At 42.1% G+C, this 25,640-nt stretch overlaps 1 protein-coding gene across 1 annotated transcript in view; it reads right to left on the bottom strand.

The window, feature by feature from the left end:
• cntnap3 (contactin associated protein family member 3) overlaps nucleotides 1–25,640 on the bottom strand; it is a 239,670-nt gene that overhangs the window by 24,039 nt on the left and 189,991 nt on the right. Inside the window, exons 17-20 of the mRNA XM_062023123.1 lie at nucleotides 24,369–24,587; nucleotides 23,232–23,471; nucleotides 18,182–18,406; nucleotides 15,152–15,285 (exon numbers count right to left, since the gene is read on the bottom strand). Coding sequence (XP_061879107.1) covers nucleotides 15,152–15,285; nucleotides 18,182–18,406; nucleotides 23,232–23,471; nucleotides 24,369–24,587 — 818 coding nt within the window. The remainder of the gene's footprint in view (nucleotides 1–15,151; nucleotides 15,286–18,181; nucleotides 18,407–23,231; nucleotides 23,472–24,368; nucleotides 24,588–25,640) is intronic.

The following is a 25,640-nucleotide window of genomic DNA, read 5'->3' as shown; positions in this document are numbered from 1 at the left end:
GTGCCATTTTGGAGTCCTTACACATATCATAATAATACCCGTATGTTGAAGCACAGTACGCTTGATTACAGTAGCCGTAATACTGAAGCATTTTTTTAAAACATTTGTTTGACATTTTTGACATATACAGTCCAGAAATACAAATAAACAAAAATTATTTTTCCCACAAACAAGTAACCCACAAAAAGTATCTATAAAATTTAAATAAAAAAATTTAATTAATACATAAATAAAAATGATAAACTAGGAATAAAAAAATGACATTCATCAGTCAAATAAGTACAGGCAAATATTGACGCCACGGACAACTGCACTCCTGATTGTCCCCAATAAGGTGCAGCAATACATAAAAGCAGACAAAAGGCTCATCAATGATCTACCTTTCAATCACTTTTCAATCAGGGTTATATTTGAGATCAGTCTCTTTTACATATTTGAGGAAACCACCCTAACCTTCCTGGAATTTCACAGCACAACCATTCATCAGTCTAATGTTCTCCAATTTTAGGAAATAAAGAATATGTCTAATCCAGCGGATTCCAATTTAGCACAATGAGTCTTCTAGGCAACAAAGTAGTAAATGCTACCAAGTTCTTTTTGGATTTGCTTGGCTTAGTCTTTTTGCCAATTACCAAAGACAAAGTATTAAACATTTCAGTCCAATAATTGCACAGGGATGGGCAAAGCCAAAACTTATGTATTACGTTAGCTGGAGACTGTTGACACCGAACACATAATACCGATGATCCGTTATACAACTTAGCCAACCGGACCTCGGTATAATAGGTACGATGTATTAGCTTGCATTGAATAAGGTTTTGTCTTGCACAAATAGAAGACTGATGAACTCTACTTAAAGTCTCTGTCCAGCTCTCCTCAGATAGGGTCACTTCTGAGTCATCCTCCCAAAATGACTTAAATGAATTCAGAGACTCGTAATAAAAAAAATTGGTTATAAATGCATGAAAGTAATCCTTTTGAAGTTGGAAGTGATGTCAAAAAAGCATCTAAAACTTTGTCAGTCTGTAAGTTTAGAAACCTGGCAAAAGTATTACGAACAAAACCGCAGATTCGTATATATCTAAAAAAGTGTTGACTATGGAGTGAAAATGTATCACCAAATTGCTGGAAAGAGGCAAAAGTGTTGTCAATGTATAAATCTTTAATGTTGTTGATCCCCAGACTTGATCATCTTAAAAAGGCACTATCGACAAGAGAGGGAAGGAAAGCATAATTAGCAGTGATGGGTGCAAGACTAGAAATGATCTGTAAAACAAAATAGTACTTGAACTGAACCCAATTCTAAATTAGGTTTTTACAATTAGATTATTCGTAAATGCAGATGTAGAAAAGTGGATGGGATAGTGAACCGGAGCCCTAATAGATACTGGTTTAGTTGAGTTAGCCTCCATAACCAGCCATGACGGAGGAGGATCAAATGTTTCATATTGCAGTCGATATTTAAGAATTCTAATGTCGGTGGCCTAGTAGTAAAATCTAAAGTTTGGTAGTGCTAAGCCCCCCGACAATTTAGGTCTCTGTAAATATTGTTTATGTAACCTGTGAGTCTATTTATTTCAAATGAAGTCTAAAATCTGACTATCTTTGCAAGGCAATTTTAAAGGGACAATTGTGCAGGGGATATTTCTTAACAGCAGAATTTATAGGAACTATTTCACTTTTACCCAAGTTCAATTTGTTACCAGACACATATCCAAAATCTTGGAGAGTACTTAAGGAGGTCATCTGCATAGGAATCTCTCCAGTACATAAAATAGATAATTCCATTCCACCCGGTCGAATGCCTTTTCAGCATCCATAGATATCACTGCCTCTTCAGCGTTAAGAGCAGGCACATCATACGATATATTGAAAAGGGGTCGAAGATTAGAAAAGAAGTGCCTATTCAGAATGAACCCGGTTTGATCCGCATTAATAAAAGAAGGGAGAATAGTATCCAGACGTAAAGCCAGCAGTTTGGATAATAATTTAACGTCCACATTTAACAGGCTAATAGGACGATACGAAGTGCACAACAAAGAGTCTTTGCCTTATTTTCAAGAGGAAATAAATTGAAGCTTTGTTGAGCAATTGCGGGAGGCGGACAGATTCAAACGATTCACTGTGCATGTCTAATAATAGGGATGCTAGTCAAACACACACACACACAGGTCACACTAGCTTATGCCTTTTTTTGCTGACGAGCTGGCTCTGGTCTCAGGAACACACACACACATTCAACGCAAGACCACCAGATTGCATGAACACAGTAAACAGATAGGCCTCAGGATGAACACTGGGAAGACCAAGGTCATGAGGCTCAACACCAAATCCTATCAACCTATCACAATCGAGGAGCACCCCCTGGAAGATGTGGTCGAGTTTGTCTACCTGGGAAGCAACATCAGCACAGATGGAGGAGCTGATAAAGATGTCGAGCTGCGCATCAGAAAAGCAAGACATGCCTTTGGAACTCTCCGACCTGTTTGGCTCTCTTCCCAGCTCTCCAGAAACACCAAAATCAGAATCTTCAATGCAAATGTAAAATCTGTCCTTCTTTATGGCTGTGAAACCTGGAAAACCACCAAATCAATCATTCATAAACTACGAGTGTTTATTAACAACTGTCTCAGGTACATACTGAGGATTTGGTGGCCCAACAAGATATCAAATGTTGACCTGTGGAGACGCATGAACCAAGACCAAATTCAAAAAGAAATCAAAAGCAGAAAGTGGGGATGGATCGGCCATACACTTAGGAAGGATCCGAGAAACCTAGCAAGACAAGCCCTGGACTATAACCCTCAAGGCAAGTGGAAGCCAGGGAGATCAAAACTCAACGGGAGGCGGTCCACTCTTGATGAACTGACCAAGATGGGGATCTCCTGGCAAGAAGTGAAGACCATCGCACAGAAGAGAGTGAGGTGGAGATCCATGGTAGACGCCCTATGCTCCCAAGGGGGCCAAGAGGATTAAAGTAAAGTAAAGTAAGTTTATGCCAGCATTTTTTGAAAAATTCGGGAGGATAGCTATCTGGTCCCAGGGATTTTCCATTTTGTAGTGATAACGCTGCAACACCTAATTACGCAGCAGTAATTGGTCTCTCTAACTCTACCGCAGCAGACTGATCAACTCCGGGCATGTCCAGATTGGCAAAAAAAAATATCAAGCTCAGCAGTAGAACAATGAGTAGATAAGTAGAGGGCCGCATATAAATTATTGATCTCAAGGTCATCCACAACTATACCTGAATCGGATTGAATCTGCGGAATATAATGGGATGCTGATATCTGGCGTAGTTGATGAGCTAATAATTTACCAGCTTTATCGCCGTGTTCATAAAAATAAAATCTTAAACGGAGCATTGGTTCCGTAGCACGGTCTGTCGCGAGGACATCAAGTTTTGCCTGTAGAGAGAGCCTTTCCTTACAAGTGTCTTGGTTTTGCGAAGTAGAGTACAAGTTATCTAACTGAGATATGCGTTGTGTCAAACTAGTCAGTTTTGCGGAATTGTTTCACATAACTTTTACAGGATATTATCTCCTCCTAATGTTTGCCTTCAACGCCTCCCAGAATACAGAGGCCAACATCCCAGGAGTCTTGTTCAAGAGCACAAAAAAATCGATTTGCCACGAAACAAAATCCACAAAGTCCTCATTTAAAAGTAATGGTATATTTAGACGCCTTGGCGCACGTGTGGTTGTCAGGTTTCTAAATAGTAAATCCATTGAAATTGGAGCATCATCAGAGATAACAATTGCATCATATTTGTATATAAATATAGATGAAAGTAATTATCAACTAGAAAGTGAGTCAATGCGGGTGAAAGTGTGATGAACGTTAGAAAAGAAGGAGTATTGCCTTCTGGAGGGATTAAAAAAACGGCAGACATCTAAAACAGAAAATTCAAGATTGAATAACCTTAGCGGACCTTGATGGTGGGAAGGTTTTGAGTGACAAGCAATCAAGCTGGGGATCGAGCCAACAGTTGAAGTCTCCTCCTGTTATTAAATAGTACATTGACAGCTCAGGGAGATTCAGAAAAAGACGTTTGAAAAAGGTGTCATCGTCATAGTCGGGAGCATAAAAATTTCCGAGGGCTACTGGGGTGTCGGAAATCTGGCCAGAGACGATAACATACCTCCCATTGGGATTAGAAATACAATTGGAGTAAGGAACAGATTTATGTAGCAAAATAGCAACTCTCCTCGATTTGCCCGAAAATGAAGAGTGGTAAGTCTGTCCTATCCATCCACTCCTCAGTCTCAAGTGAGCAGAAGGTTTAAGATGACTCTCCTGCAAAAAGATTACCTGGATGCCCAGATGACGGAGATGATATAATATCTTACTTCGTTTTATAGGATTATTAAGCCCTTTGCAATTAAAACTGGTGAACCAAGCACATAATCACGTTTCATCAAACATATATTAACGTTGTTACCCTAGGGTAAACTGGGTAACACATGGCACACTGACAAATCCTAACCTATTGTTACTATAACAATCTACAAGGTTAATATAGATTGCTTCTCTTTTTTCCCCTCCATTTTTTCTGCTTTCTTTTGTATCTCTAGTTATGTATTGTTGCCTTTCAACAACTGTATTGTTGATAATAGAGGTAAATTATTGGTATTGTTCATTATCAATAGCGCTATTTCTATTGGTATTTGTACTGCTCCATTTGTAGTGTAATAATGCTCATTGTAATTTTTATTCTATTTTGTATGCTTTGTAAATGTTACCGTTAGTTAGTAAGTTAGTTAATGAGTTTGTTTGTTAGCAAAATAACTCAAAAGGTTATGGGCAAATTTAAATATCATTTTCAGGAAAGTTAATTTAATGACGTTTTCAGGAAAAGTCAGAAATGGGATAAAGAACAATTGATTACATTTTGGGCCTAATCCCGACAATTTGTGCGTACGCCAGTGGCCCCACAAAGACAAAGATTGTGGAGACAGACAACACTGCTCACTTTGTTTCTTTCTTTCTTGTATAGATAGCTCACAAAGTTATGGGCCGATTTTGATACTACTTACAGGTAATTTCTGAAATTGGAAAAGGAACAAGTGAATACATTTTGTGGCTGATTGTGATCATTTCTATTAAGTTACCTTACGTTTACATTACTGGCCTCAACTTCTGTGTGTGTGTATATGTTTGTTCGGCGCCACCTCCACCCACAGATACAAAGACACTGGATGACCGACAAGGCCTCACTCCTCTTTTTTCATTACGCTATAGATAGCTCAATAAGTTACAGGGCGATTTTAATATGAATAATGGGTTCCAGCCTTGACATATTTTAGTGAATCTTTCTATTTTGTGTGCTTCTAAATGTTTTATAGCCTTCCTTAGCTCTTCACTAACACATTCTGTAGTCTTAGCGAATTTACAAATCTTGCTCTTTTTGTTTTACTCCTTCATTTTCAGCTAGTTAGCTGCTAAGCAAGTGAAGCTAAAATTGCCCCCTTCCAAAGACAGCAAAACTTTGAAAGTAAAAACGTGAGTATGGCTTTGTTTTCTTTTTGCACCCTTGTCATCGAGAGGTTGTCTTTGCTAGAGTGACGTGTCCGCCAGTTAGAGTAGGGTAACTTTGTAGCTTTAAATGCCGTGGACACGCTTGCTAGTGTTAGCCGTATTGCGCTAACTAGCTCAGTTTGCAGCAGTCCTAAGTGGCCTTCAAGATACGATGAACCAGTTAAGACGCATAACAGATTTAGCCCATTAGCTAGTCGGCAACATAGATCATAGCAAACCGGCCACAATAATTGGCATTCCGGGGGCCCGAGCACCTGACATTGAAGCTAATCTTATGAAGCTGACTTGCAACAGGCCTAAACACGTACGACAGGCTAATCGCCTCACTGACGTACGACAGGCTAATCGCCTCACTGGCTACTCGGACATAGTTGTACACGTCGGCTCCAATGACATTAGGTTGATACAATCAGAGGTTACAAAGAGCAATTCAGCTAGGATTTGTAATCTTGCCAGAAAGATGGTTTGGCTCTGAGTAATTGTCTCGGGCTCCCTGCCTGCGAGAGGCAAAAATGAAAGATATAGCAGATTAGTGTCGCTTAACAGGTGGCTCGCTTGTTTTTGTAGAGAACAAATGTATAACTTTATTGATAATTGGCCCTCCTTCTGGGGCAAACCGGGCCTGTTGAGGATGGACGGCCCTTCACTCTAATCGGGAAGGTGTCATCACTAATTCTGGAAACATTGATCACTGTTTGAGTCTCACTTGACAAACTACACTAGAAAAGGCTTTGACACAGGCAACTAGAGAGCCTGTTAGCTTGGGTGAGGAGTCACTTTAGCTAAAAATAACCAGGCTGGAAAATTCCTGCACACATAGCATTTCTCATAGAATAATAGATACCTCGCATAATGTTTTTTTCTCCAGAGACTGTGCCAGAGATGGATATGCAATCTACTGAGGTGGCAAATTATCAACAAATCAACTGCAGCAACTAGCAAGTAATTTCCAGATTCCAATTGTATCAACTCTGAGATGTTCTCAAAAAGCCCATTATCTACAATATGGGCTTTTTTTGAACATCAGATCATTGTCTCCCAAAGTGTTATTAGTTAATAAGGTCATTAGAGAGATGGTTAAAACCAGATAATTTTTTTTTTGCCTAACGAGGCATATCCTCCTAACATGTAACTCGTCCCCTTGTATGATCAGTGTCAGAGCTTGGTCCGCATTACCGGCAGTAAGTCAAACCCGTTTCCAGTGAGGGTTGGACTCCGCCAGGGCTGCCCTTTGTCACCGATTCTGTTTACAACTTTTAAGGAAAGAAACTGGATCCCCCCCATAGCGTTGAGGGGATCCAGTTTGGTGGCTGCAGGATTAGGTCTTTGCTTTTTGCGGATGATGTGGTCCTGCTGCCTTCATCTGACCAGGATCTTCAGATCTCACTGGATCTTTTCGCAGCTGAGTGTGAAGTGACTGGGATGAAAATCAGCACTTCCAAGTCCGTTGTTCTCACCCGGAAAAGGGTGGAGTGTCATCTCTGGGTTGGGGAGGAGAACCTGCCCCAAGTGGAAGAGTTCAAGTACCTGTCTTGTTCACAGGTGAGGAAAGAGTGGATCGGTGCAGCGTCTGCAGTGATGCGGACCCTGTATCGGTCCGTCGTGGTAAAGAAGGAGCTGAGTTGAAAGGCAAATTTCTCAATTTACTGGTCGATCTATGTCCTATATCCTGGTCATGAGCTTTGGGTTATGACCAAAAGGACAAGATCACGGGTATAAGCGGCCGAAATGAGTTTCCTCCTTTGGGTGGCAGAGCTCTCCCTTAGAGATAGGGTGAGAAGCTCTGTCATCCGGGGGGACCTCAGAGTAAAGCTGCTGCTCCTACACATCGAGAGGAGCCAGATGACGTGGTTCGGGGATCTGGTCAGAATGCCCCCTGCCCGCCCCCCTGGGAAGGTGTTTAGGGCGCGTCCGACTGGTAGGAGACCGCGGGAAAGACCCAGGACACTGTGGAGAGACTATGTCTCCCAGCTGGCCTGGGAACACCTCGGGATACGGGGAAGAGCCGAACGAAGGAGCTGGGGAGAATGACATGCGGGTAAACTTGAGGTCTTCCATCAAGCTTGGAGTGATAGTTTAATAACCTATAAGCATGTCTTACATTAGCTAAAACTAATTATTACTCTAATATTAATCGCCCCAATAAAAAAGATCATACATTTTAGTTTAACAACCAAACTAAGGTCTTCTCCCAGTAGCTCCACCCACTCGGCTGATAACTTTATGCAATTCTTTACTAAAACAAATGGTTTAACTCCTGTCTCACTGAAAGAATGCACTGTGTATCCCATAACGTGACCTTGGTGTATGTTAAAGTAAGTTTTCAGCATGTATATAAACTGCTGCTAGGCGACATCATTCGCAAATTGGGTGTTAGTTTTCAATGTTATGCTGATGACACCCTACATTGCATGTCCCTAAAGCCGACCAACATGCCAGATTGTAGTCATCTGGAAGCATGTCTTAATGATATCAAACAATGGATGTCCGGCAACGTCCTGCATCTGAACGCAAAGAAAACGGAGATGTTGATTATCGGTCCTGCTAAACTCAGTCACTTGTTTAAGGATACCACATTAAAATTTGATTATAAAAAATCGTACAAAGCGACTCGGTGAAGAATCTTGGTATTATTTTTGACCGAACTCTCTTGTTTGAGCTGCAAATTAAGAATGTTATTTAAACAGGCTTCTTTCATCTCAGCAAAATCGCAAAAATCTGTCCTATTTCATCCATCAGTGACGCTGAGATCATTATACATGCGTTCGTTACGTCTCATCTCAATTACTGTTGTCAGAATAATTGTATCTAAGTTATCACAAAACTTTGTGTTACATTGACTTTAATCCACAGGAAGATTTTATCTTGACCCGAGATCTACAAAGCGGAGAGGAGGCAGGGCCTGACCTCCCTCCGGGCACCTTTTCTTTGAACTGTTTTACGACCTTTTCTTTTAACTGTTTTGTAACCAGCCCTGTGATGAGGTGGCGACTTGTCCAGGGTGTACCCCGCCTTCCGCCCGAATGCAGCTGAGATAGGCTCCAGCGACCCCCCGCGACCCCAGAAAGGGACAAGCGGTAGAAAATGGATGGATGGATGGATGTTTTGTAACCAAAGGCAATGGCTGTTTACGAACCCCCTCCCTTAGAAACAGCTGTTGCCATGTAATCAGGGAAAGTCCAAATAAAAGAGGAGGCGTACAATCAGAGCGTGGGACGACACTGTAAAGGGTACAGTGTCTATGCGGTTCTCCTCAATTGAGCTAAATTGAATTCTGTCTGTTTAATTACCTTGCTTCTTGTCTTGTTTAATAGATGATCAGTGTTTGAACCTGACAACTGTAACCTATTATTTTCGGGTCCCCCCATGTCCAGCATTAAAAGATTCCAGTTGGTAAAAATGCTGCTGCTAGACTTTTGATTAGGACACAAACGTTTGATCATATTACGCCTATACTGGACCACCTTAAGATGCGACTTTAAGGTTTTATTACTTGCATACAAAATATCAAACAGTTTATATCCATCTTATCTTGGACATTGTATTGTACCCTACGTTCTGTCTAGAAACCTATGTTCAAAAGAATGCCGGCTTGTTAGTGATTCCCAGAGCCCCAAAATAGTCTGCAGGCTCTAGAGCGTTTTCTTTTCGGGCTCAAGTAGTCTCGAACGCCCTACCGGCAACAGTTAGAGATGCCACTTCGGTGGAAACATTTAAGTCCCACCTTAAAACTAATTTATTCAAGATTCAAGATTGAAGATGCTTTATTATTGTCCATTCTTTAACATGTACAGGACACATAAGAACTGAAATTTCATTTTCGGCACAGTCCCACTAAGAGCAGACATACAATACAGGGAGACAAGACGGGACCGCCAACGGATCAGCCACTTACGGTGCTCCTTAAAAAAGGTGGGAAAAAGGTGATATTGGGAAAGGGGGGAAGAGTAAAAAATTTAAGTCTAAGGCTGGACCCTCGGGAGGGGATCCAGACTGAGTCCAAGAGAAAAAAACCTCACATAGCATAGCACACCTAAACATGTTACATATAATCACAACAACTCGCAACAGAGGGGGGGGGGGGATTTGGGGCCCTGGAGGCCGGCCTGCTGCTATAAAGCGCTACTAGCCATCCATAACCCCGGAATTAAGCAGTGGTGAAGGCGTTGGTTGAGGAAGGGGCGGGTGCGTGCATGTATGCCCAATTAACTTGGGTGTGATGTTGAAATGTTTTTGTGGACTGGGGCCAATCTCAAAGTTCGACACCAGGTGTTGTTGAGAAAAAGGGAGGTCAAAAGCGTCCATCGTTGAGGTGTCCTCGGGGGTGTTTTTCAGAACAGCCTGTTCCTGATAGCGTCAAGGCCATTTGAGGGAGTCAAATCGTAGATCAGGATGTTGTTTTCTTCGAGCAGTCAAAAACAATGACTTGCCTGCTCTATTTGTCCATGCTGGTTTCTCTCAAATTCAATTCAATTCTCCTTCTCAGCAAACTTCTCCATGATGTGATCCATCTTGCGATTCAGTTCAGAAATCGCCACAGTCTGTGTTCCCACAGCCCGGCCCAATCCTTCCATTGCGATGAACAGCCGTTGGGCTCCTTGAGTGGCTGCCATCGTCTTCCGAATTTGACGATACACCAGAGCAATGCCCAGCCCAATCAGCAGGTGCCCCGCGATCACGGTTCCAAATAGGTAGATGTCTTCCACGTCCTCGATGGAAAGGACTGAGAGGCACATGATTCTCCATTTATCCCAGGAGTCTCTCACGTACCCCGCAGCAATGGTTCCATCAGGGCAGCCAGGCTCCCCCGAACCTCTTTTCCTTGTCGAAAAGACTTTGTCAATTGCGTCGAGAGTCCAGCTGATCATATCCATGTTTGATGTTTGAGGACAGCACAAAGAAAGAGGCTTTAAAAAAGTCCAGACAAGACAAAAACGAAGGGAGCAAGCAGGGAAGGAGGGAGCGGAGGAAAATGCTACCGCCCTCACCAGAGGCAAGACAGAATGACTTTTAAAGCTTTTAAATAGACTCTGTTTTAGACCAGTTTACCTGCCGCTTCTCTCACTCTTTTTTGCCCCCTTCTCTTCTACTAACAGTGATATTAGTGGTATGGCTAATGCTAAACAGACCATCACCTATTCTACAGGTCATGTGATGGTGGGTCACCGTGGCAACCACTCCTCATTGCGATTTGTTTGCTTTAAAGATATTTGGTAGCTTTTATATTAGGAGGGGATGACACTGTCTTAGTGAGAGCTCGCCCTGAGCAAAGATGTTAATATCATCATGATTCAAGATGAGGGAAGGTTACCTTGTATGCGATCTAATTTGATAATATTAATTAAACTCAGCGCTTAGATGGTTTTTACTTCATACATCCTCTACTGCCTATGAGATAAGAGGACTCCGCAAACACAGTTAATATTTCATCAGATGCTCTTGAACTGCTTCTGATGGGAGTTTGGCATCCAGGCGAGGATGTCTGCGTTCTAACAGGTCATTATCCTGTCGTTCCTTAAAGATGTTCCCTTTATCAATGTGATTTTAGCTGGAAAGAACTTAACATCGGGGCTGAGCATAATAACTATGCAAATATGCAAATTTAAGAAGTTTTAAATTGTTTTTCCACAAAGAGCAGGGGTGTTTATATCTTTCCCCAGCGATGGTTGCATACAGAAACATTGAAAGATGCATTTTGTACATCAAAGATGCTAAAAGCAATCCATCGAACGTCATTTAATGTATGCTAAACTATCTGAACAAAACATCTTAGCTTTGTACTACAGCTGGCAAAGCAAATAAGTGTAAAAATTAAGGGTGTGGGAAAAAATCGATTCGAATTCAAATCTCCATTCTCACGTTGTATGATTCAGCATCGATTCTCATTTTTCAAAAATCGATTTTCTTCCCCCGGTCCCGGCAATGTGTATGTGCTTTCTGGGCTACCGTAGGTATTGCGCAATAAGCAGCGTGGCTACCGGGTGGCTAGCTACTAAGGGGAGTGTAGTGTTGTTGTGTTGCCGCTAAAATGCAGGTAGAAGAAAAAGAAACCGAGCAGCCTAGAGAAGAAATACAACCGCCTCCGCGGACTTTGAAAGCAAACGTTTGGAGACACTTTGGATTTTACCGTGGCAAGAAAGGGCTTGACATGACTCATGCAATTTGCAGAATACTTCAAATCCCCGCGCTCACTTGGACAGACACCACCCAGAGTTATCAGAGGAAAAGAATCATCCACTAACAACACCGGCAGCTGATCAACGCACGCTTCACCAGTTTACAAAATGACCACCCAGTTCTGAACGGGCAAAGAAGATAACCAGATCCATCGCTTGTTTCATTGCAAAAGACCTGCGACCATACAGCGCAGTGGAGAGAGAAGGCTTCAGGTTCATGATCAAAACTATTGAGCCACGGTATGACATCCCATCACGCTCGGTTTTTACAGACAATGTTGTACCTTCTCTTTACAGAGAGACAAAGCTAAAAGGGGGGGAAGCTGTGACTAAAGATAGCAGAGTAGCTCTTAGCTGTGATCACTGGACCTCTAGGACCTAGACTGGGGTAGATCCTGCTGAAATCCTATGTATTGAATGAATAGAGAATCGTTTTGAATCGGAAAAATATCGTTTTTGAATCGAGAATCGAGTTGAATCGACAATCGATTTATAATCGAATCGTGACCCCAAGAATCGATATTGAATCGAATCGTGGGACACCCAAAGATTTGCAGCCCTAGTAAAAATCGAATAATCTCATTCTCATCTATTCTGGTTATAAAGCCATTTACTTCATTTACATGTCGTGACCTGCATATTACCCAAGTACTAGCAACATTGTTACGATAAGCACTAAGGCCGTGGAACTAGTTTTAGTAACACTGTGTACTGATCACCGCGAATAACTAGCTAATGCAGCTATATTGAGTTGGTAAAAGTTTGTGCTAGTATATAAATCATGCCCTGCACTTGTATAGTTGAAGGTTGTGTTACGAAACTGAGAAGTTGGTCAAATTTGAAATTTAATTTAGACCTGAAGTGGGTTCCCTCCGGGTACTCCGGCTTCCTCCCACCTCCAAAGACATGCACCTGGGGATAGGCTGATTGGCAACACAAAAATTGGCCCTAGTGTGTGAATGTGAGTGAGAATGTTGTCTATCTGTGTTGGCCCTGCGATGGGGTGGCGACTTGTCCAGGGTGTACCCCGCCTTCCGCCCGAATGCAGCTGGTATAGGCTCCAGCACCCCCGCGACCCCGAACGGGACAAGCGGTAGAAAATGGATGGATGGACATCATGAAGAAGACATTACCATATACTCATTTGCTCCCACTATTTTTATTTTACCTGAGGAGTGAGGATTATGACAAATTAATCATCTAAACCAGTGGTCCCCAACCACCGGGCCGTGGCCCGGTACCGGTCCGTGGCCCGGTACCGGTCCGCGCACGAAATAAAAAATAAAAAATTTAAAAAAAATAAAGTTTTTTTTAATGTTTTTTTTTTAAATTAAATCAACATAAAAAACACAATATATACATTATATATCAATATAGATCAATACAGTCTTCAGGGATACAGTCCGTAAGCCCACATGATTGTATTTCTTTATGAAAAAAAAAAAAAAAAAAAAGTCCCCCCCCCCCGGTCCGTGGGACAAATTTTCAAGCGTTGACCGGTCCCCAGCTACAAAAAGGTTGGGGACCACTGATCTAAACTGGGAACACAAGTCTTGTGCTGAAAGATATGAACATCCTATCAGTCGGCATCCCAGTGAGAGCAGACATTGTACAGTAAGTGATTGTTGTATTATGTTCGTAGTTTGATGCTTAGCATTTTACGGGAGCTGAATATGCTTAGCACTCAGTTTCTAAAACTTGGAGCTCATCCTCCCTATATTCAGGCTCAAAAACATAAGGTTGTGGATCATCATATCATCATCAGTAGTCATTGCTGGTTCTCATGAAGTATGCCATGATTAGTAGTAGCTGTTGTTTAAAGTAAATAACGTACGTTGTGAAATGAATGCACCACCACAATTCTTAAAATGAGCAAAATTGGTAAATATTACATGTTATTATAAATGTGCCTGTTACTACATTACATATATACTTACAAACATTGATGGGTTTTTTTTTAGAGCGCTTTACAGCTGGAATAGATCCAATCCCCACTCAGTTGCCTTGAGTTAGAGTGTCCGCCCTGAGACTGGGAGGTTGTGAGTTCAAACCCTGGCCGAGTCATACCAAAGACTACAAAAAATGGGACCCATTGCCTCCCTGCTTGGCACTCAGCATCAAGGGTTGGAATTGGGGGTTAAATAACCAAATGATTCCGAGCGCGGCCAACGCTGCTGCTCACTGCTCCCCTCACCTCCCAGGGGGTGAAACAAGGGGATGGGTCAAATGCAGAGGACACATTTCACCACCCCCAGTGTGTGCGTGACAATCATAGGAACTTTAACTTTAACTTAACTTTAAAAGGCTTCGTTGGCCACATGCGTGGACAGAACCTTTTAGCTCTTATTTCCAAAATTGTGTACACTACTGAATTGGGGTCTTATGGCCCTTATGTGGACACTTATACTGCCATCTGGTGGTGTCAGAAGAGTATAACATACAATGGAATTTGGAAAAAAAAGTGTAAAAATAAGAATTAGCATGTCACTAAACATGAAGTACACGTTTCTTACTTATGGATTAAGTACATCATATACAATGATGATTCTTAGTTTTTATTCTAATTAGGGTCCAATAAGTCCAAATAGCAAAGAGAAATAAAAAAAGCATGTAAACAAACAGCTTGGGCCTTAAGAGGTTAATGATCTGCATTGTTAGACACCTCTTCCTAGCTTTTGTCCCAGCTTTTATTCACAATTTAATGTCTAAAAAGAGGAAATATGTCTGCTTGTCTCATGTATGGCTTGTGAATATAAGCAAAATCCCCCCCAAAAACGCAGTTCAACTATAAGTGATGCCACACTGCAAAAAGTCAGTGTTCAAAAACAAGAAAAACAAAAACAAAAATTAGGGGTATTTTATTTGAACTAAGCAAAATTATCTGCCAATAGAACAAGAAAATTCTGCTTGTCAAGACTTTCCCAAACAAGTAAAATTAGCTAACAAAAATACCTTAAAATAAGTATATTCTCACTAATAACAAGTGCACTTTTCTTGGTAGAAAAAAAAGAGACCTTTTTGCTCATTATGTCGAAAAATATTTATTCTTAAAATAAGCAAATGCTAGTGCCATAATGATATGCGCTCGGCATCATGATTTTTTTTTTCATGCCTGAAGTAAGAAATTATTACTTTCAAAAAGTAGTTTTATACTTGACGCAGCTTTGCATCAGTTGATATTCTAGCTTCGAGCATGTTTTGCTCAATATAGGTCATCAAATCTCAGCAACAAGCTGTAATATCTTACTGAGATCATTTCGGACCAAAACCCTTAAAACAAGTAAAACACTCTAACATAAAATCTGCTTAGTGAGAAGAATGATCTTATCAGACAGAAAATAAGCAACTATCACCCTTATTTGAGATATTCAATCTTACTTAGATTTCAGTTTTTGCAGTGCAGGTAGGATACATTGTGATCTACGTGTGTGCGTCACCTGCAGAGACACGATGTCCGTCATTCTCCTCATGTTCAGTGTGTGAAGACGCCCGTCAGCCAAAGTCTTTGCTTTGCTCCTCAACACCTCTACTTCTCTGCTGCTGTGTAGCTTGTAGCGCACCTCCAGCTTATCTACACACACACACACAAGACACATTTTCTCTTCATCAAAAGCTCTAATCTTCTTATTTTCTGGTATACTTATTCCTCCGAATGAGGCTTGCCATATTAAAAGGATTATGCGCTCATTCCCTATCAATAACACAATGCACTCTAATTAATTTTTGCTAATATTAGCATTAGCACCGGCATTGAGAGACGATTTCATGAAATCCCTGAGAGGGCTCTAAATACCAAACTCATTGTCCTCCTCCTGATGAATATTTATGCTGCATTCCATTTACCTCGGAAGCCGTGGCTGGGGATGACATCACAGCCGAGGTATCAGCGATAACAGTTACAAAGTCGGAAATCAAGATGGTCACATCCACGAAAGTTATTACCGCGCTTGCCTTATCTGAATATAAACAACTTCTGGACAAAAATGCATTACGGTAACATTACCATAATATACGTCCAACAATACATCATATACGAATGATTTAGTTCGACAAAGACTAGTCATACGTGCTAATAACGGACATTACAGGAGCTTCTATTATTGCTTACAAAACCCAAAACCAGTGAAGTTGTAAATGGTAAATAAAAACAGAATACAATGATTTGCAAATCCTTTTCAACTTATATTCAATTGAATAGACTGCAAAGACAAATTACTTAATGTTCGAACTGAGAAACTTAATTTATATTTGCAAATAATCATTAACTTAGAATTTAATGGCAGCAACACATTGGAAAAAAGTTGGCACAGGGGCATTTTTACCACTGTGTTACATGGCCTTTCCTTTTAACAACACTCAGTAAAATGTTTGAATTTGTTCCCATTCTTGCTTGATGTACAGCTTAAGTTGTTCAACAGCCCGGGGGTCTCCGTTGTGGTATTTTACGCTCCATAATGTGCCACGCATTTTCAATGGGAGACAGGCCTGGACTACAGACAGGCCAGTCTAGTACCTGCACTCTTTTACTACGAAGCCACGCTGTTGTAACACGTGGTTTGGCATTGTCTTGCTGAAATAAGCAGGGGCGTCCATGAAAAAAGATGTTGCTTGGATGGCAACGTATGTTGCTCCAAAACGTGTATGTACCTTTCAGCATTAATGGCGCCTTCACAGATGTGTAAGTTACCCATGCCTTGGGCACTAATACTAATAGGGGCGGCGTGGCGAAGTTGGTAGAGTGGCCGTGCCAGCAATCGGAGGGTTGCTGGTTACTGGGGTTCAATCCCCACCTTCTACCATCCTTGTCACGTCCGTTGTGTCCTTGGGCAAGACACTTCACCCTTGCTCCTGATGGGTGCTGGTTAGCACCTTGCATGGCAGCTCCCTCCATCAGTGTGTGAATGTGTGTGTGAATGGGTGAATGTGGAAATAGTGTCAAAGTGCTTTGAGTACCTTGAAGGTAGAAAAAGCGCTATACAAGTATAACCCATTTATCATTATTTATTAACACACCCTCATACCATCACAAATGCAGGCTTTTGAACTTTGCGCCTATAACAATCCGGATGGTTACTTTCCTCTTTGTTCCTGAGGACACAACGTACAAAAACAATATGAAACGTGGATTCTTTAGACCACAGAATACTTCTCCACTTTGCATCAGTCCGAAGGCGTTTCTGGGTGTTGTTGATAAATGGCTTTCGTTTTGTATGGTAGAGTTTTAACTTGCCCTTACATATGTAGCGACCAACTGTAGTTACTGGCAGTGGTTTTCTGAAGTGTCCCTGAGCCCATGTGGTGATATCCTTTACACACTGATGTCGCTTTTGATGATGGATCGAAAGTCACGGGCATTGCTACTGTCGTGCAGTGATTTCTCCAGATTCTCTGAACCTATTGATGATATTACGGACCGTAGATGGTGAAATCACTAATTCCTTGCAATAGCTCGTTCAGAAATGTTGTTCTTGAACTGTTCGACTATTTTCTCACGCATTTGTTCACAAAGCGGTGACCCTCGCCCCATCCTTGTTTGTGAATGACTGAGCGTTTCATGGAAGCCGCTTTTATACCCAATCACGGCACCCACCTGCTCCAAATTAGTCCGTTCACCTGTGGGATGTTCCAAATAAGTGTTTGATGAGCGTTCCTCAACTTTCTCAGTCTTTTTTGCCACTTGTGCCAGCTTTTTTTGAAACCTGTTGCAGGCATCAAATTCCAAATGAGCTAATTTTTGCAAAAAACAACAAAGTTTACCACTTCGAACGTTAAGTATCTTGTCCTTGCAGTCTATTTAGTTGAATATAGGTTGAAAAGGATTAGCAAATCATTGTATTCTGTTTTTATTTACCATTTACACGTGTCAACTTCACTGGTTTTGGGTTTTGCCGTCTAGGTTGGCAAAGACTCTCCAACTTTCAGAGTAGGAAATCCGACCTCGGGGTGCGTTCCAGTTGAAATTTCCAACTAGGAATTCGGAAATTCTGACTTGCCAGTACAACTGGAATGCGCCATTAAAGTCAAATACAAGAATTCGATCGTGTGATATGTCAATATTTCCGCTGCAAATGGACACAGAGCTAACACGCATGAGTTCCATTGCCTAACCCGCTGACCTTACTCTCATCGAGCAGAACCCTCACAAGCGCTCTTCATGTCCCACTAATGCCTGCAGCAGACTTTTTCCCCCGCTGGCGGAGGCAACTCGTAATGAAGCGCCCAGCTGGACCGATGAAAAGGCAAAAGAAGCTGACAGGAGAGAGGAAGCGACTGACAGAGCCTGATAGGAGCTGGAAGAGGAGCAGGGGGTAATGTAAGAGAGGTCAACGTGAGACGAAGGCGACGGGGACGGTGGACAAGATAAGACGCAGAAGAGATGAAAGGTGAAAATGAGAGTCTGAGAGGGTGAGTGAAGGTGAGATGAGGTCGAGTAGAGCAGCGTAGGGAACAAAAGCCACAGTCCTCACCGTGCTTGTTGATTAGCAGCGCCAGGTACTCCCGCTGGGACGAGGACACGTAGAGCAGAAGAGCTGGACTCTGGCCGGTCCTGAAGCTCAGGGACACGTTCTCCGTCCTCGGGCTCAAGTCAGACAAGATGGAGGATGGCGGCGCGCTGATGTTCTTGCTCCAATTGTAGGGCTCTTTGAAGGTGTAGCGGACAGACGTCGTCGGCTTGAAAGCGGCCGACACTTCTGTAGAAGGACACGCGGTTAGTGTCAAACAAGGAAACTTCCCATGGAAGTCAAAAATGTAGTCTGTGAGGGGGGACACCTTAGTTCAGTGGTTCTTAACCTGGGTTCGATCGAACCCTAGGGGTTCGTTCGGTGAGTCGGGCTCAGGGGTTCGGCAGAGGTCAAAACCCACCCGACTCATCGTGTAAATAAAAACTTCTCCCGATCGGCGTATTACGGATACGGCAACAGCAGAAGTCAAGACTGATTTGCAGGTGTGTAATTTGTTGTGAGTTTATGCACTGTGTTGGTTTTGTTGTTTGAACAAGGTGATGTTCATGCACGGTTCATTTTGTGCACCAGTAAGAAAACATGGTAACACTTTAGTATGGGGAACATATTCACCATTAATTAGTTGCTTATTAACATGCAAATTAGTAACATATTGGCTCTTAACTAGTCATTATTAAGTACTTATTAATGCCTTATTCGGCATGGCCTTATTATAACCCTAACCCTCTAACCCTGGCCCTAACCCTCTAACCCTAACCCGAACCCTAACCCTAACCAAATAACTCTAAATTAAGTCTTTGTTACTTAGAACCTGTTCCCCTAGTGTCCAAACAACTCTAAATTAAGTCTTTGTTCCTTAGAATATGTTCCCCATACTAAAGTGTTATTACCAAAAACATATAATAACTTTGTCTTGAATTTGAAAAAAAAGGAGGGTTCGGTGAATGCGCATATGAAACTGGTGGGGTTCGGTGCCTCCAACAAGGTTAAGAACCACTGCCTTAGTTTAATAACTTGTTCTCTGAGTTGGTACTTTTTTGGAAAAAATACCAAGTACCACGTAATTGATACTCTAAACCAGTGTTTTTCAACCTTTTTGGAGCCAAGGCACATTTTTTGCGTTGAAAAAATCCGGAGGCACACCACTAGCAGAAAACATTAAAAAACTACCGGTAAACTCAGTTGACAGTAAAAAGTCGTTGTCGCAATTGTTGGATATGACTTTAAAGCATAACCAAGCATGCATCACTATCAAAGTAGGTCTAGAGTAACCACCTGTCACATCACCCCCTGACTTATTTTGAGTTTTTTGCTGTTTTCCTGTGTGTAGGGTTTTAGTTCTTGTCTTGCGCTCCTATTTTGGTGGCTTTTTCTTTTTGGGGGGGTATTTCCCTGTAGCAGTTTCATGTCTTCCTTTGAGCGATATTTCCCGCATCTACTTTGCAATCAAGAATATTTCAGTTGTTTTTATCCTTCTTTGTGTGGACATTGTTGATTGTCATGTCATGTTCGGATGTACATTGTGTCTTTGCTCCACAGTAAGTCTTTGCTGTCGTCCAGCATTCTGTTTTTGTTTACTTTGTTGCCAGTTCAGTTTTAGTCTCGTCATGCATAGCCTTCCCTAAGCTTCAATGCCTTTTCTTAGTGGCACTCACCTTTTGTTTATTTCTGGTTTAAGCATTAGACACCTTTTTACCTGCACGCTGCCTCCCGCTGTTTACGACATCTACAAAGCAAATAGCTACCTGCTGCCACCTACTGATTTGGAAGAGTATTACACGGTTACTCTGCCGAGCTCTAGACAGCACCCGACACTCAACAACAACACATAATTTGCAGACTATAATTACTGGTTTGCAAAAAATATTTTTAACCCAAATAGGTGAAATGAGATAATTTCCCACGGTGCCGGTACTGGTACCAAAATGTATATAGATAGTTTTCGATACTTTTTTCCAAATAAAGGCAACTACGAAAAAATTTAAATTTTGGCTTTATTTTAACAGAAAATCTTACAATACAATAAACATCTGTTTCCTATTGCACTCTAAGAACACTTTTAGAAGTTTAAAATTAAATTAAATTAAAGGGCATTAAACACATTGTTTTTCTTGTTGCACTCAAAGAACAATCTACAATTTTCCATAATCAAGAATTAGGTTGGAATATAGTAAACAACTATATTAACATGATATAAAATTATTTATGATTTATGGTTGCCGATCCTGGTCTGTGCTTTAAGAAAAATACAATTGTTCGTAAGTACTAAAAACAAAACTATGGATTAATGTACCCAGATAAGCCATGTAGCAGGTAAAACACGCATTTGTTAAAGATAAAACACAAATTGCAGCAATTTGTTACCAAATTCAGTCATTTTACTTGCACTTGTTGACCTTAGATGGGCGGTCCGACCTATTTGGCATCAATTCAAGCAGCTGTGTGTGTGTCTACGGATCTACATGTTATGTATCTACATGTGCACAGCAGGGGATATGGGTAACTTATGAGAGTAGTGTTTGTGAGAATGGCAACTGTTGTCTGAATGACGTCAGTGAGTGATTGGGCGAGCAAAGAGAGTGAGCGGTAGCGCATGCACTGTGCAGTACAGTGATGAACGGGTCCGGTTGTGTCCTGAAAAAATAATAATAAAGCAACCAGAATGTCACAAATCGGCGGCCTCGAATTGTACCCCTTGTAAAGTGAAGGGTGTTACCCCCAAAGAAAACATTGACCCTAAAGGGAAGGTCTGCCCTGTGCTCCTTGACGATAGTCTGCACCGCAGCCAAACAGCTGGAAAGGTGTAGCAACTACATTATTACCCGTCACTCTTTATAACTCCTTGTACAGTTCTGAATGTTCATTATTTAAATGTTTACTTAAGTTTGAAGCAAAGCTGGTAATACTAATCGCCACATTTGGCGAGGCGTGTTTCAAAGGCCTACTGAAATGCGATTTTCTTATTTAAACGGGGATAGCAGGTCCATTCTATGTGTCATACTTGATCGTTTCGCGATATTGCCATATTTTTGCTGAAAGGATTTAGTAGAGAACAACGACGATAAAGTTCGCAACTTTTGGTATCTGATGAAAAAGCCTTGCCTGTACCGGAAGTAGCAGATGATATGCGCGTGACGTCACAGGTTGTGGAGCTCCTCACATCTGCACATTGTTTACAATCATGGCCACCAGCAGCGAGAGCGATTCGGACCGAGAAAGCGACGATTTCCCCATTAATTTGAGCGAGGATGAAAGATTCGTGGATGAGGAAAGTGAGAGTGAAGGACTAGAGGGCATGCCACAAATTAATCCCGCATAACAAACATCTCCCCCCTCCCGTCCATATAACCCGCCAATACAACTCAAACACTTGCACAACACACTCAATCCCACAGCCCAAAGTACCGTTCACCTACCCAAAGTTCATACAGCACATACAGTATATTTCCCCAAAGTCCCCAAAGTTACGTACGTGACATGCACATAGCGGCACGCATGTACGGGCAAGCGATCAAATGTTTGGAAGCCGCAGCTGCGTACTCACGGTACCGCGTCTGCGTATCCAACTCAAAGTCCTCCTGGTAAGAGTCTCTGTTGTGCCAGTTCTCCACAGGCCAATGATAAAGTTTGACTGTCATCTTTCGGAAATGTAAACAATGAAACACCGGCTACGTGTTTGTGTTGCTGCAGCCTGCCGCTAATACACCGCTTCCCACCTACAGCTTTCTTCTTTGCTGTCTCCATTGTTCATTGAACAAATTGCAAAAGATTCACCAACACAGATGTCCAGAATACTGTGGAATTTTAAGATGAAAACAGATGACTTAATAGCTGGCCACAATGCTGTCCCAAAATGTCCTCTACAATCCGTGACGTCACGCGCAGGCGTTATCATACCGAGACATTTTCAGCAGGATATTTCGCAGGAAATTTAAAATTGCACTTTAGTAATCTAACCCGGCCGTATTGGCATGTGTTGCAATGTTAAGATTTCATCATTGATATATAAACTATCAGACTGCGTGGTCGGTAGTAGTGGCTTTCAGTAGGCCTTTAAAGCAACACTTGAAGCGCGGCGCTTCCTTGTTTAAAGCGTCACCTTTATCGTTAGTTTTGAAGCCAAAATACCTCCATATTGTACTTCATGCACACTCTATCAACCAGTAGAATAGTAGTTTTTTGCCATTCTTCTTCTCCAAGGTGTTATTGCTTGTAAGCACTTTGTGTGTGCATTTTGACACACTCAACATCATGCGCCTTAGCTCTGTACTCACCGCCGCAGTTAAAAGAACAGTACGGATACTTTTCAAAGGCCGTATAGTACAGATTTCAATCAATTAGTATCACGGTACTTTATTAGTACCGTGATACCGTACAACCCTAGTTTAGAGTATCAAAAAAAATTCTAATTTTTAGGGCTTTTTATGGGTACATACACTACCGTTCAAAAGTTTGGGGTTACATTGAAATGTCCTTATTTTTGAAGGAAAAGCACTGTACTTTTTAATGAAGATAACTTTAAACTAGTCTTAACTTTAAAGAAATACACTCTATACATTGCTAATGTGGTAAATGACTATTCTAGCTGCAAATGTCTGGTCTTTGGTGCAATATCTACATAGGTGTATAGAGGCCCATTTCCAGCAACTATCACTCCAGTGTTCTAATGGTACAATGTGTTTGCCCATTGGCTCAGAAGGCTAATTGATGATTAGAAAACCCTTGTGCAATCATGTTCACACATCTGAAAACAGTTTAGCTCGTTACAGAAGCTACAAAACTGACCTTCCTTTGAGCAGATTGAGTTTCTGGAGCATCACATTTGTGGGCTCAATTAAACGCTCAAAATGGCCAGAAAAAGAGAACTTTCATCTGAAACTCGACAGTCTATTCTTGTTCTTAGAAATGAAGGCTATTCCACAAAATTGTTTGGGTGACCCCAAACTTTTGAACGGTAGTGTACATTATTTACGTTTTATCACAAGTGTTCTTGAAACATAAACCCTACGAATAGTGCAGATCTTTAATTGTCAGGACTGAGGATGGCACTCACCTGCGTGACAGAAGACTCCGGCGTAGGCCGACGGGCCGCAGTCGCAGCGGAAGCCGTTGCTTCTCTCCAGGCAACGTCCGTGGTTGCGGCAGAGCGGGCCGTAGCTGCTGCAGTGACCCGGGCAGCCGGGTCCAACGCCGGGTGTGATGCGGGCCCTCTCTTCCAGGTCCAGGGTGGCGCCGTTGAGCTGCAGGGCGCGGATGCAACCCCGGAAGCCCTTTTGGCGGGACGCCGTGCCCCCTGACCAGATGCTCAGTTTATAGTTTTCATTTTTTGAAAAGCAATCATATCGTTATGGGGTCATAAACCCTTGCAAGGCGCCAGCACAGCAGTTTGATGCTGACAATATAATCCAGGATCTTGTAAATGTTAGGAGGAAAAATTAGGACTAATAAACAAAATGTTTATGGGTTGCTGGCTAATGGGTTTCCTCCAATAAAGCTGATTTGCTTAAAACATCTCAAGCAATCTCGGCACATAATGATGCACTTGTTCCTTGCAGAGGGAAAGCTTTTACACATGGACTCAAAAGTGACATACAATCATCAAACTCAACATGTATGATTAACTGAGGTGCTGCGTAATGAATGTATTTCCTTTCTGCGGCATAAATATGCAGGCAAACAAGTTTGGCGCATTATTGGCAAAGCACATCAATATTTCCCATAGCTTCCTTGATTCAATCTCACCGTCTGTTGGCGAGATTTCCCTCCAAAGAGTTACTGACATCGAGTGACGTACGGGAGATTCATGCCACGATAAAGCCACGCGGAAAGTGATGGATTTTCCTGTCTTCCGTTGAATAAACAGAGTCAGAGTTGGAGTGTTAAGGTGAAGATAAGCAGACCCGCACGCTGGATGAAGTTTGTCTTTAAAGATCTCAGTGGCTAATTACATGGCGGCCTGATTAATGACACTCCCTCTTGGTTTTGGTTCAATTAACGATTCGTTTACGGGTAAATCACATCAGGAAGTTTATTACCGCGCCCCGCTGACTTTTGAATTTGTTTAATCATTTTATTCATCTCTGGTTGGAGCTTACTTTTTAGCAATGCAGCCAAGCAACAAAATGATTATCAACAACGGGTTTTTTTCCCGAACACAATCAGAACATATTGACATATTAGGTCCACTTACCAATGAAGAGCTGGCTGTTAAGCTGCAGGTGAACGTGTCCGTCGGCAGGAGCCTCCAATGTGGCGGCAGGAAGTGCATCCAGTCGCAGGGACGCCTCCTTTATGTTGCGCTCCACGCGGACCTGATGCCACCGGTCGTCGTTCAGCGGGGCACTCGACTCCACGTGGACTTCCAGCGGTCCATTGCCCACGTCGAAGGAGAAAACCACCCGAGTGGGAGCTGGCAAGAGAAAAGATTATGGATTTTTGCACACACAATGTCAGGGCAACCTTCGTGGATCACTCAGAATTCAATACATTCCATTACCGCGATGTCCCTCAGGGTTCCGTCCTATGCCCCGTGTTATTTTGTCTCTCATCCCTGCTGCGCCGATGACACTGAGGACTATTTTTTACACAGACTGGGGGGTCGTATCCCTGCACCTTTTTAAAAGATGGGAGAGCTTGGATGTCTTAAGCTTGAGAAGACGTAGCATCTCTCTCCTTGGGGGAAAGATTGCCTTTTCGCAAACCGAAGAACCAATCCGCTATTGTGTGATGACTTTCATTTGTTCCATTGATATAATTGCCTCGGGCCTGTTGCGGACCGCACTGCGCTTCATTGCTGCGGGCCGCTGCTCAGCCGAGTATGTCGGCTGAACGCTTGGTTCCATCTAGTGAAAGATTTAGGAGGGTGCCGGCCAAGCAGAACGGGGCGGGTAGTTGCGAACAACAAGATGAAACAATATCCCCACTCCCTTCGGTAACTTCATTCCGGAATGGTTCCCAGGCCCTGTCGACAAAGTTACACTGTGATCTGAGCCAGGTTGGGAGCAGAGCGGCAGTATTCCGAGGTGGAACAACCACACTGACGTTGATTTCCCTCGAGGGGAGGGGGCTGCTGGTGCAGCAGCAATCCTGCATTAGCTTCTGTTTTTGTCCCTTCAACTACCACGTCTGCCAATGCTTCAGTCAACAGATGACAAAATACAAAAAAAAAGTGCTACAGTACAACCTTCTCTGTACTCAAAGCAAATACAAACCCCGTTTCCATATGAGTTGGGAAATTGTGTTAGATGTAAATATAAACGGAATACAATGATTTGCAAATCCTTTTCAACCCATATTCAGTTGAATGCACTACAACGACAAGATATTTGATGTTGAAACTCATAAACTTTATTTTTTTTTGCAAATAATAATTAACTTAGAATTTCATGGCTGCAACACATGTCAAAGTAGTTGGGACATGGCCTTTCCTTTTAACAACACTCAGTTAACGTTTGGGAACTGA

The sequence above is a fragment of the Entelurus aequoreus genome, linkage group LG16, assembly GCF_033978785.1.
Source record: "Entelurus aequoreus isolate RoL-2023_Sb linkage group LG16, RoL_Eaeq_v1.1, whole genome shotgun sequence".
Lineage (NCBI taxonomy): Eukaryota > Metazoa > Chordata > Actinopteri > Syngnathiformes > Syngnathidae > Entelurus > Entelurus aequoreus.
The sequence above is the reverse complement of the archived record's forward strand: the minus strand, read 5'-3'. Positions and strand labels throughout refer to the sequence as shown.